The following is a 13639-nucleotide window of genomic DNA, read 5'->3' on the forward strand; positions in this document are numbered from 1 at the left end:
ATATACAGGGTATCTGGAGTTGCATTCATGGAGTCCATATTGACATGAAGAAAAAGACAGACTTGGACTTCAGCCCACAGGACAAAATGCTGAAGCTCATCAAATCTGCTAAACATATGAGCAACATGTCTAACCTGGGAGGGTCTCACATGAACTCCCCGAAACGTGAGTTCATGCACTCAGCTGGGCCGATGATCATGGACATGATGGCAGAAAAGGGCAACTTCATTTATGCAGATAACCGAAGCTATGCACCCAAAGATCTGCTCTATGGAGACACTGGAGAGCTGCAGGCTTACCTTGCAAACCGCCACAAAGACCACCTCAACAACTACATCTTCCAAGGAGGCCAACATCCTCTCACCTTGAATGATGCCAACCCTAACTCAGTGGAAGTGGCAGTGAGTGCCGATTCTGTCCAGGGTAATGCCAAAATCCCTCGGACGCTGTGGAAGAAGTCAGTTGATACATTGCGTTCAGTTCCCCCAGGGCCTGCTCCCATGCCCGATATGCTAATGCCAGACCCCAGATTGTCCATGAAGACACAGCGTTACCTTCCGGAGGACACGGCGCACTCTGACATCTCTGACTGCTCCAGCAGGGCGGCCTCTTACAAGGACCCTGAAAACAACAAGCACTTGAAAGCCAAGGACAACTTAAAAAAAAGATCAGTGACGTCTAAATACCCAAGAGACTGCAGTGAAGTAGAGTTGTCCTACTTGAAGACTAAACAGGTCACTGGCGGAACCAACCAGAGCGGGAGAGGGGGGGAGAAAATCTTCACCATCGACTCTGACCGTGAAATGAGCCTGCATTCAGACCCCATGCACTATCGCGAGAGCCGTGGACTCGCAGCCGATGATTTAGATTACCCGGAATTATATTCTGACCACAGTGACAACTATAGAAAATGTGAACAGCCCATCATTCACCTCAACTCTTCCCCGCTGCATCACACTGACTCAGATCTCCTGGCAGAGCCAAATTACTCCAAACACTATAACATGAAGGATAAAAACCTCTCCCCGCATGAATCCATTGACCGATACAAACAGACACACTGCCGATCCTGCCTGTCGAAAGTGTCCTCTAGTTACCCACCCACGGGGTCGTACAACACCGCTGTTCCAGCCTCATCCTCTGCGACGCGCTCGCCCTACAATCGATGCGAGGCGTGCCTCCACACAGCCAACTTGTATGACATTAGCGAAGACCAACTTCTTGCAGATCCTTTGGTGAGTCCTACCCTCCACCAACAACAACAGCCGGATGAGATGTTTGGGCTTTATTGGCCTCAGACAGATGGCCCACATGTTCAGAAGAGAAACCGCCTGAGGCTCAGTCGTCAGCACTCATTTGACAACATAATGCTCGAAAAGCCCAAAGATGCAGACCTGGGCCGACCAGCTCGCAGTGTCAGTCTCAAGGAGAAGGATCGCTTCCTGGACTCCAAATCTGATTCGCACTACGCGAACCTCTTTGGCATGCGTCCCTATTCTGGAAAACTCTTTGGAACCGGATCAAGATCCATACCGTTTAGCCACAATTTGGAAGAGAGCAAAAGAAGCAAGTCCTTGTATCCGGCCCATGGCTCAGACAACCCTTTCCTCAGTCACTCGCTGAGGGACGACACCAGCAGCAGACTGGTCCATGGGCGAAGCTCCTCTGATATTTACAAACAGCTGGTGGTTGCGTCACCGGCATCCCTTCTTGGATCCGCAGCAGTCAAAACACGCAATGATGCAAACAATCTCCGCTCTTCTGTTAAGTCAACCACCTCTTACTGCTCACGGGATGGACGGATTGCCAATGACATGTATAATAAAGAGCATGTAATGCCTTACTCAGCCAATAAGACTAGTGCTTACGCTGCCCCTCGTGGCGTCTTAAACTCAGCCCAGTTCAGCAATAGACGGGTGTATAAGAAGATCCCCAGTTTGGAGTCAGATGTTTAAATCAAATGTGTTTTTTTTCCACCGTACTCCACTCTGGGTTTGTACTATAATTTATCAGCTACTGTCATTTCCTTATATGACATCATAACCCAAAAGAACATGCACGTGTTTTGGTGCGACATGACTTCTCCCACCTCTGATTTGCCATGATATCGCCACTTCAGTCCTCTATCTGCCATGTACCAAGTTGGTCTCATGCTCTGCACTCATGTTTCCTAGTGTTCGGAAGGAAACTTTTACCGAAGATGAGACATGGTCCCTGAACTTGGAAGGACACATGGACTTGGGCAGAAATGATTTGTAATTCGACTGCAAGGTTGGGCTATACTGAAGTACAAGTAGAAGCAGTAATGAATGGAGGGTCTTTTTGCATTCCTCCTTCACCTTTCCTGTCAGGCTTTAGGGGATGGTTGTTGCGGAGAAGGGGTCTGACAGGGTGACCAGATGGGCATGTTTGATGTCGCAGCCAGGCATCGATGTGTCCCCAGAGTGCAGGGCGTCACAGTGAGCTAGTCCAACGGTCTGTTGCTTGTTACTCTGACAAATCTGGTCACAGAGACACCTGGCACTGCATGAGGAGAGACAGTGAGAAGGAAGAGGTGATAGCAGTGTGCCCTGCACTGAAGACGTGGTTGATGCTGAATACAAATAGAGCAAAGTGGGCAGTGTTGATGGAAAGGGTTGACAGACCGGAACAGAAGCAACATAACTGCTTTTTTTCTGTGGCACTTAAAAAAAAGAATCTGATTTTTATTCATTGATTTATTTGTACTCAAGTAGGCTGAAAATTTTGCATATTAACCAGCACAATAGCCATCAGACAGTTTTCTTTAGTCTTCTTTCAAAAGTTTCTTTTTTCTAACTTTAGCATGACCTTCTCTGCTGAAAAGACTTAAATCTGGCATCCTGTTAGACGCTTGTAAGAACCTTAAGAATCCAGTGATGCTGAAGTGGCTTCTGCATCCAGGAATCAACTGATGTGAGAGGTGAGAGACGCCCATGAGAAACAGGGTAATTGTTCATCCAAACAGTCCTGCCCTCTTCCTTCCCGGCCTTGTCTAGCAACATGCTTGTGCTGAATCTGTGGTTGCAGCAGAGCTACCAACCAGAGCAGTCAAATTGAAGAGAAGAGAACTTGCTGATCCGCAATCAATCAGGGTACTTTCGAGACTGTTTGTTCACTTGGTAACGTTGTTGACAATAATGGATGGATCCCAGCTGCTTATGCTGCGAGGTTTTGTGTTTAACAATCATCTTTCCTCATCGGGATGTGGAGTGATCTTGTATGGGAAAGCCTGAGCTCTGATGCGTTCTTTTGTTATGTTTTCGAGAGACACCTTCATGCATGCCCTCACACTTTGCTGCCTCCCACCTGTACAGAAGTGTACAGTCAAAAGAAGAACGACCTCTTCACATCTATGATTTCCGTGAGAGATTGGATTCTAAAAGCCAATTTTCTTTCCTCCAATACAATACCTCAGGATGTTTCTGTGCATTTTGAGGACAATTTTGTAGGAAAATGAATGAAAAGACAAAAAACACCTTCGCCAGTCCAAGGTCTTCCAGTTCAGCTTAAAACCCATACTCATGCTTGCAGACGGATGTGGCGGGTTGTTAAAAGTGGGGCTCCCCCACGTCGCCGACCGAAAAGCTTCCCAGGAATCTCTCTTCGAATCTGTTTACTCCGAGTTTGTAGCCACTGTGTTTCGATTGAGGCTCCGCAGTCATATCACCTTTTGTACTCTTGTAATACTGCAGCAAACATCTCCCTGCTTCCGAATCAGCTCACCCAAAAGATGGATGAGAAGAAACCTCCTCCTTTTTTCATTAATATTATTGACATATTTATCTCCACATGCTGCTTGTGTGAGCTGACAAGAGAACAATATGCACATGTAAAAATATCAAATGGCACCCTCACAGTTTGTTTTGTTCTATCTACTTTGACCAGATGTTTGACTGACTGATGCTGTCTTTTTGGTTTTGTTCATACACACAACCTTTGTGATGACATCCTTGCTCTTTTTTAATGAAAAAAAAATGTATTTTAATTACATTTAATGATGAATAATGAGGTGATGGCATGCAACCCCAGATGTAACAATTTTAATGTTTTATGTTTCTATTTTGTTTGTTATTCTGTTAAGATGTTATGATCACTAATGCGTTGTAACCAGGTGTGAGTATATACATATTTGAGAGAAGAAGAAAAAAAAATATCTGTTGAAATCAATGAAGATGCTGCTGCTGTTTTGGGGGGCGGGAGAAGGAAAAAGGACCTGACCCTTTCTACAACTTCCTCATTGGCTGATGGGTCCTTATCAGTCACATTTTGCCCAATGGGGTCGCAGGTCAGAGGTTAGGGTTTGGATTGACAAGGCGGGACATCCTTGCTCTTCCTCCAATGGCAGGTGAGATATAATGTATCACCAGCTGTGCTTCTCTCTTCCCTCCTTCACCTGTAGTCAGGACTTCAACTGAAAAGAAGATGGAAAGAAGCAACCCTCTACTTTTGAGTCTGCTATCCCTCCAAAGATACAAGACTTCTTACTTTATGGTTTGCTGTAAGAATAGTGCTTTTTTTAAGCTAATACGTCCTCAAAGACTTTTACGGAACTATTTTGAATATATTTAGAATACGACACCTGTATACATCACTTGTAAATTCATACTGGAATACATCATCAAGGAGAATTATTAATGATGCAGAGTCAAAACAATATTTTTTGTGTGAATTTCACAGAAGCTCTTCTGTACAGTGGCACTATTTCTCTAACTCGCAGTCTCTCTCTCTCTCTCTCTTTCTCTCTCTCTCTTTCTTCTTTCTTGTAGAGCAACTAGAATTAAACTTCACCATTCACAAGGATTACTGTCCTGTTCGAAGTGCAGTTCTTGATGTCTGATGATGTTTGCAAAAACATGACTCACTGAAGCTTCCCCAGATGTTCTCTTTGCTCGCAGTGGAATCATAGCTTCTCTGTTGTTTCCACATTTCTAGAATCCACGTCTGCCACTGTGTCATTTTGGGGCAGTTACAAGATTCATTTCAGCAAGTTATCCGGCTAAAACCCCCTATACGGCTTCACGACCGCTGCAGTGTTGACTTCTCGAAACTTGTGCATCAGACACAGTCGATCCATCATCCAATAGAATGTGTTGTTGATACTCTTTTCTGTGCTTAGGTGAATGACTAAATTGATTTTCCCATCAGCAACCGTGAAGGACCGAAAAAGATGCCTTCATCTTTGTTGTGTTACACAAGAGTCGAGGAATTGAGATAACACTCTGAATACGCACCATACTTCAACAATAGAAGCCTGAATGACTAAGAAGGTGGAATAGAGATTCCAGCGTGGTAAACCACCAATTCTTCTGGTTGAATCTTGTGCTCACACAAGTGGATGCTGACACAAGCTCAACCATAATAGCTCATAGTCATAATGCTAAGTAAGGTAACGAAAATGAAAGGGACACATCGGTCCAATATGAGTGTCGAGAATACCTTCCCCTTCTGAGGTCACTTTAATGGCTTGACCTGCATTTCATTCAAGTGAATTTCCACAAGTCATTGTTGTGCAATCCAATGCTAAAACGTCCAACACCTGAGGACATAAAACGCGAGTCATCACGGCGAGTCAATATCCATGAAGCTGCCAGATTTCCATGTCTAGAATGATTTCCCACCAATTGTTAGTGGAGCTTCGCGCCATGTGTTCCTTGACTGAACTAGGTAGAACATTAGCAACAAGTTGAAACAATAAGTTTAGAATCCACTATGGATTGAATTGAATTCGAAAAAAAAAAAATCATTCCGAAAAATTATGTTTTGATGCCCTGTTTAAAGGTTTGAATATGAAAAAAGTTTTACATAGTATTTAAAAAAGTTTCAATACAGCGTGAAAATTAATAGTTAATAATATGAAAAACTTTTTTTTCCGGTTTAAAATTGTATTTATGAATTCAAAAGTTTTCCGATTTGAAACGTATTTTTACGATTACAAATGTTTTTTTTACGAGTTTGACGCTGTATGATTCTGTGATCACATTTCAAATGTCCAAATGATGGAGGCTCACTTGCTGTCGCAACCCCTGAAGAAAAGGGTCACGCAGAGAAGTGTTATAGTGTTGGAGATTAAACACACATTTTGAACAAACATGACCTCGGAGACTTGGATGCTTTGAGACAGTTTACAAACTTCATTTGAGCATTTTCATGACTGTATCTCGCTTTTATACCTGAGCACAGCTTTTAACACCATGACCAATAGAGAATATTGAGGCTCTTTTTAGAAGCACAAATCAGTTGCCGCCAGAAAATCTATTTCCACTCTGACAAGTGATTGACTGAGACTGATAAAGTATGTGCAAAAACCTTGCTGCTGTTGTCACCGGTTTGATGGCACCAAATGTTATCAAGTGTGAAAGAATGACACTCATCAATTTCTGAATCATTTCAGCTGTGAGTGAGAGGATCACGTGCCTTTCCTGCTGCAGGTTATTACAGACTATGGATGAAGTTTGTTTTTCAAGAGGGGAGCGACTGCAGCAGGAGCGAGCTCATGCAGCCAACATTTCACAGTTGGCCGGCTTCTCAGACATGACCTATCACAGAGCTTTTTCAGGGACTGGTCCAGGATCAGAATTGAATGTGCCTGTTAGACTCTTTGAATCCATCATCCTGTAGTGAATACTAGAGCTTTCCACGTACTAAAGCACCAAAAAACTCCTATTGGATTATTCAAACTGTCAACTTTTTGATGTCCACGACAAGAAGAATAACAAATATATGAACTGAGGGAGGTAGAGTTGAGCCACATACAACGAGTCTCACTCTGTGTGACATCACAGTTCATCTAAACAAATATGTTGAAACCCAGCAAGAACATTTTGCCAATGTGGCACATGTGGGCTGAGTTTATAGTAACTGACTAAGCTGATATTTGTGGTCAGTGGAAACCAGAACAGCGCATCAGCTGTTTTTGATGTTTGTGTTACTACAGTAAAATAGAGCTGAGCAAAGCAGCCATATTCTAAATTTCAACATTGTTTAACTTGGTATTAATGAATTTTAATATGTATTATTTTATGTATTATTTTAATATGTATTAAAATGTGAGGCATTACTTACTGAACTGGTAACCCACAGAAGCTGTAAGGGAGAGGCTCAGACTGCAGACTTCCAAAGAGTCAAACAAGAGGTAGAAGTATTGCTTCACAGCTGTGGGTGGAGGGCAGGGTTTCCACTACGTTGAATGGAGCGTGCTGCACCAACATGGCTTAAATGAGAGCGACCACGCCAGCAGAAAAATGATACGTTTTCAAAAATGATGTCCAGGATAAAACATATTGAAATAAAGTGGAAACATCCAAACAAACTGAAAACGCATCATGGATCTGAACGTGGCGGCATTCACCGTGTTTTTTACAGAAAAATCCAGCAAGAAACATGACAGAAGTTCGTTGCTCATGGAACTCAAGTCGTGTATTCCGGCCGGACCTATGAAGAGACGGACAGCTGCTGACTGGAGAGAGATTTACCTCTCATGATTAAAAACGAGAAAGATTTTTATTGTCACCAATTCAGAAAATGTCAAAATGTTCCCCTCTGATTCATTGTTTCTCTGTCGCGTCTTTATTGGCTGCATTCCTTCCACATCACAGGCTTAGTTGACATATTTTTGGGGGAAATAATTTGAGATTGTCTTGTTATGTAAGTCGCTCTGTTACATAAGAAAAGGCGACCGAGGGCTGAAACCGGGGACAGTGCCCTGGAACAGTTGCCCTGCCAAGTATATTTCATGCTACGATGAAAGTTACAGACTGAACATGTTACCAACATGGATGACACCCCTCTCTGTTAGCGCCATCAAATAAACAAGTGGAAGTGTCTCCTTCCCTCTGTTGCTTGTCCTTGAGCGGCACACTGATGCTTTGCTATCTGTTCCACTTTCTCTGCGGAGTGTGAGATAAAACTTGTAGAAGCCAAACTGAGTGCATGTTTTTGAAGCCACAGTGGTTGCATGTATTGTCGATCCTCCACGTACAATGGAGCATCGCTCACCATTAAAAATAATGAGTTTTTTTTTCCTCTTTGCTGGGACTGAAAAGGGAGAGCAGAGCCGACAGGCACAAGCAGCAAAAACGTGCAACATCCATACTGTATGTAGAGTGGCATCTGTTTCTTTGTGGGCCACTTTGAAGCCTCTATGATGGTATAGGGACAATTGTGCTTTGTTTCCTTTTTGTTTCCTCCACCTCATGTGACAGTTATTTTGTTTTTGGTTTTTTTTTTCATAACTTTTACACATATCAGCCTGTATTAAGCAGATGTGTCCCATTAGCTACATTTACTGACTGTTTTTTTTTCATATTGAGGTGTAAAACCTTTCCTGTCTCCGCACTGGACCGTGGTAGAGTGTCACAGGGGAGGTGCTCGCTCTCTACACCTCCGAGGCTGGAGCACACACTCCAGGGTTTGATGTCCTGTTGTCAGCTGGAGCTGGGACAGGGATGAGGTGAGTCTGGGACAGAGCGTGACTTGGTTTATGACTTTGTCACAGCCAAACTGCACAGAAGCACACATTCAGAGCTGGACATGCACCGGGCACCTCTTCCCTTCTGGAGAGACGTCACTCACTCGGCAACCCCTCCCACATGCAGCGGCCACACACATAGAGGAACAGCGCACCTGCAGCAGACACTCTACATTCACTCCTACAAAAGACTATTTTAAGGCTTGGAACGCATTGTTTTTTTTCCATTCATGTCATGAGAAAAATCCATTCAGATTTCGAACAACTTGCTTCTCGAACGGATTGTGGTCGAGAACCAAGGTACCACTTTATATCCACAATACGTGCTGCAGTATCAGACATTGAATGAAAAAAAATCAGCATCTGCTGGCCTTTGCTGCCGTGCTTTACAGAAAGCATTGTTCGATCTCACACATTGATATGGGACACATTCATATGCCTGAGGACACTACAGTATACAGATGGACGTGCTAAAACAATTACGATGAAGCTTCCAATGGTTACAAATGTGAGTGGCTCTCTGTTGGATTGTGCCCTGTGAAGTCCTGTTGAACAGTGCACAGAGGCCCCTGCCTCCTGCCCAATACAGCAGGAATACGCTGAGACAGTTAGGCGACGGTTCCAAATTCATTTTGTATAGTTAATTATTTTTGTTGAAACCAATATACTATTCCATATTACAGAAAGTACAGTGCACCCCAAACCTTTAATGCTTGAAACTTAATAGCAATCTTGTGTGTGTGTGTGTGAGCGCGCATGCATGCGTGCGCCCATTTAGTAATACTGTCAAGTCGATATCAATCCGTGCAACGTGCACAAACATCACCGCCATTCTTGTGCCATCGCTCACTTCTTAGAAACATAACATTTACATGCAAATGTCACGATCCCACACCCGAGGCTGAAAACGTCTTGGTCAAAACATTGAATTTCACACTCCTGGAGGTGCTGTTCTGTCACTTGTGCTCACCTCTGACCTTTTTTTTGATTGTGAAATGAACAGATTCCTTCTGAGTCGACATGTTTTACTGCCAAGAATCAGAAAATGCGCTGGGGATCAAAAACGCATGACACTTAGCTGCTTTACAACATGAAAACAAGTGTTTAATTCGTACAAAATTGTTCTAAATCATCTTAGTGGATAAGTGAATTTAGAATGACTGTGGCAGATTAGACTTGGTTGTTCCTTCCCTGCAGGTTGTGTCCGTGAGCTTCAGTCTCATGAGGTCACCCGCTCACTAAATAGTTACAGACTCTCCAGGCAGAAACAGGGTGAGATAAAGTTGTGGAATTAGAAACATACACAAGGTCCTTTTCTTTATTGTATTGGAGCATTGGAAAAGGATGGTCAGCACTTATGTTATAGATGATCCTGGGTGCTGGTGCAGAATAAATGGGCTGTATTGATCACCAGCAAACGCACAGATAAATCTTCACTCCCTGTTAAATTCTAACTTGCAGTCTCCTCATTTTTGGAATTGAACCATGTCTCACCGTGAAGTCAAGATAACAGCATGTGCTTTGACCAGCCGTGAAAGTTTCCAGCTGAATAAAATGTGTACTTGTGAATCCAACAAAGAAAGGAAGTAAATACGAGAACTTGAGAGAGATGAAGTGGATGGTGCAGGTATGTTGAAATGGAGAAAAGGAGATCCGTGACGGAAACAGGAAGCCTATTGGGCTGTAGTGACAGCTGCCATGATGAATGGGTTGAAGCATGGCTGGGCAACATGCAGCTCCCTTCATCCCAACAGTCTGACTCCCACAGTGCCGTTGCTTGCTTTAATTTAGGGGGGGAAAGTCATAATATGAACAAGCCATTTAATGTACATGACAATATATTGATGAGGCGTATTCATTTAGGAAGAACTAAGTATGATATCGCTGAAGGTGTGAGTGAAGTGGAAATATGCTAGAATCACGACTGCATGCTCAAACATGAGACAGAAGAGAAACTCAACAATGGTAGCGGTGGAATACAGCAACCTTAGAAGGACCACAACAACCTCTTGTTGAAAGAGCCATCACTGCAATACATTTGAATAAATTTTATTCAACTTTTCACGTGAACACATTTATTTATTTTGCCTCAGAGTAGCGACAGAGAATGTCTCTCGACAGGATAGAGTGCTGCCGGCGAGGCCGCAGATGATGCGCGGCTATAGCTGCTCACCGTAAACACTGGTAAGATAGAATGGTTTTGCCCTTTACCCAGTGTTTACCTAATGTTTGCAAATGTATGCCTGTTAGCCGGCGTGGTCTCTGATCTGCCATAGCTTCCACATTAGATGGAGGGCAGGGTAAGTACATAGCTGCTGGCTACCGTATGTCACCGCTCATAAGCAAGGAGGAGAAATACACAGACACTAGCTCTGTGTGCGAGGGTTAGAGATAATCACCCCTCGCAAGGTTGAGTGGAGCGTAGGGCTGACCCAGATTCACCTGGTCTTCTCTCCTCCCACATGAGAAAAGCAAACACTTGAGGGATACTTGCTGCTGTCACTTTGCTCTGGCGCTACATTTTTTATCAGCAACAAATTTGCTGTGGAAACGAAAGATGCTACCTCCTACTTTTCACACTAGTAGTGATTTCCAGTAAATAATAATAATGTAATGTTTTCTAAAAACTTTCATTTCTTCTTAATAATGGTGACTGATAGCCATAACACGTAGCCTCCCGTAGCACTTAAAAAAGTGACATGACACTGGCAGGTGTCTCAGTTCCTTACCACCCATAACACATCACTGCTTCAGATCCGTTTGTTTCTTTTTACTCTTGCTAGCTTAGTCAGTCAATTGCAGTGGTAACGCTAACCCTTTTGTCATGAAAAGGTATGTCGAATGCATGCTTGAGTCATCTTCAGTGATCAAGAGAATTCTATCACAATGTCAAAACCAAAGTCCAGTTTATCGGACGTTCCTGCGTTTGTTCATTCCAGACGAAGAGTCCAACTGTGTGTCTGCTGATCAGTTTTCTTCTTGAGACATTTGAAGACACAACCAAGCGACGTATCTTCTTTTGACCCTCACTTTCCTCTCCGCCCCTCCTCTAGTTCCATCTCTTTCCCTTGTCTCCTTCTCTCCCTCTCCAACTCCACCCGTTTTTTCAGATGTATGATTCATGGCTCTAGCAGTATGACTGAGATATGAATATTTCACCAGAATCAAATGCAATTTTTAGGCAGCAAGGCGTAGTGGGGGATTGCGATGGGGTGGAAAGACAGTGAAGGGGCTGCAGATGAATTTATTGATTAGAACACGTGAGATGACAATAGGATTAATGCATGTGACCCTGATCATCATCCAAGAAGATGAAAGATGGACCTTCAAGTCTGCGAACACCCAATACCTTGTCCTTTGAACATCACACCAACGTTTTTAATTTTTTGAAGATGCTGAATGCATGAATATATCGTGTGAAAATGTCCCATTAAGTTTTTCCTAGAAAACCATTCACCCATCTTTTCGTCTTGTCTGACATCAGTGGTGCTGTTGAATATCGCCATTTCCTCTCCGTACTTGTGATTTACATTTCTTCTGCTGACTTTTTATTGAGTCACGCTTTACAGTGAAATAAGCACTTTTTTGTCTTCTTGAATCTCTATTTTTAATCTGTGTCGCTGCAGTGCGGCCTCATTCGGTGATGAAACAAAACTTAAGTGTGAGGGCTCAAATGTCAAGACCTTTGCTCCATGTTGTTGCTGAGTTGTGAAACGCTCGGCAGAGCTCGGTGAAGGTATCGACTGCTCCCATGCTTCTGTGACGCTTCGCCGCTGGACACCTGTGATCCTATAAAGGCTGGTAGTTAAGTTGGCATCGTGTATCCTGACTCTGCAACAACTGTGCAGCTATTGCCCAAACACTGACAAAAGAGAGATGTCAACAGGAGAGAGGGTGACTGACAGGTAATGGGGGAGATGGATGATCGCCGGCCTATAGAGAACAGATGGAGTCTGAGAGATAACTACACACATCGCTGTGGTGGAGATGATTAATCCGCCAAGGGCACCTTGTGTAACCCAAGATACCTGAATATGGGATTCTACACATGCTTACGGAGAGAGATAATGTCGAGTCTGCGCACCCTTGTCAATCTAATAATTCCTGGATATGATCTCATATGTATTGCACACTGCTGCTGATCAGAAGTGATGGGTAAATGATGCCTCCGTCACACACTCGCTCGCTGGAGCATCCGGGCTCCGAGCTGATTTGTTCTGTGTTCTATGTACCTTTCTGACTGCCAAGTAAGTGGCTCAGTTCTCTGCTGCAGTTCCCCGTTCAGTGTGAAGTTCAAGATCATAGACAGTTGAATACAACTGTGTTGACCAGGCTGATCCACTGCATGGAGATACACGGTAGTGATGTGCGTCTTGATCCTGAAATATCGATACCTACGATACTAGCTCTTGATTTAATAAAATCGATTCTCAGACCAAAATATCGATACTTACTTAAGTAATTTGAGGTAATGAATGTCCTTAACAGGAACACGATGAAAAGATCCGGTCTGGACACGCGGTTAGTGGGAACTACTTTTCTTCTGTCCGTTATGTATAAGTGCAGCCGAAGTACGCTCCTCCGCACCAGTCACAGTCAAGACTCTACCGTGATCAGTGCTCCAGAATGGCAGACCGTCAGCAGAGCTTGTGTGTGGAGCTACTTCAGTGCCACAAACAACTAAGATGCCATGTGTGGCAACACAACAAGCATGGTGAAACACTTGAGGTTAAACCACGCAGTTCAGTACTTTGCATCGATGAGGTCGAGGGAGGAGGAGTGTTCAGCGTCCGCCTCAGTAAATAATAGAGTAAAAGTATGAGTATCGCTGAAATAATCACTGAAATAATCTCACCCATCCTAACTTTAGCCTAGATAAATTCATGGAAGGATTCCCAGGTAGTTCACCATTTAAAGTAGAGCTTTTAAATTATACAGTGCAATGACAATAAAACAGCCTTGGTGAAAATTGTACTAGAAACGATGAATAAAACATAAGTTTAGCTACCAAATATTGTATTATTATTTGAAATCAAACTGAAATTAATAATTATATAGTGTGTGAATTAATAATTTATATTAATGTAACAGTGCAATTATTGTGACTTTATTTGTTTAAATATTTCACTAGCAATTTCAGTTTGTTGTTGC

General features: G+C 43.2%; 1 protein-coding gene across 2 annotated transcripts in view; it reads left to right on the plus strand.

Moving 5' to 3' along the window:
• grin2aa (glutamate receptor, ionotropic, N-methyl D-aspartate 2A, a) overlaps positions 1-5795 on the plus strand; it is a 92077-nt gene extending 86282 nt beyond the window's left edge. The window contains exon 15 of one of the 2 annotated variants that reach the window (XM_053850663.1): positions 9-5794. In XM_053850663.1, coding sequence (XP_053706638.1) covers positions 9-1955 — 1947 coding nt within the window. In that variant the 3' untranslated portion in view covers positions 1956-5794. Of the gene's footprint in view, positions 1-8 lie in introns of both variants that reach the window. The other variant, XM_053850662.1, reaches the window with a different exon arrangement.
• The last annotated feature ends 7844 nt before the right edge of the window (positions 5796-13639 follow it).

Source organism: Synchiropus splendidus, chromosome 19 (assembly GCF_027744825.2).
Source record: "Synchiropus splendidus isolate RoL2022-P1 chromosome 19, RoL_Sspl_1.0, whole genome shotgun sequence".
Taxonomy (NCBI): domain Eukaryota; kingdom Metazoa; phylum Chordata; class Actinopteri; order Syngnathiformes; family Callionymidae; genus Synchiropus; species Synchiropus splendidus.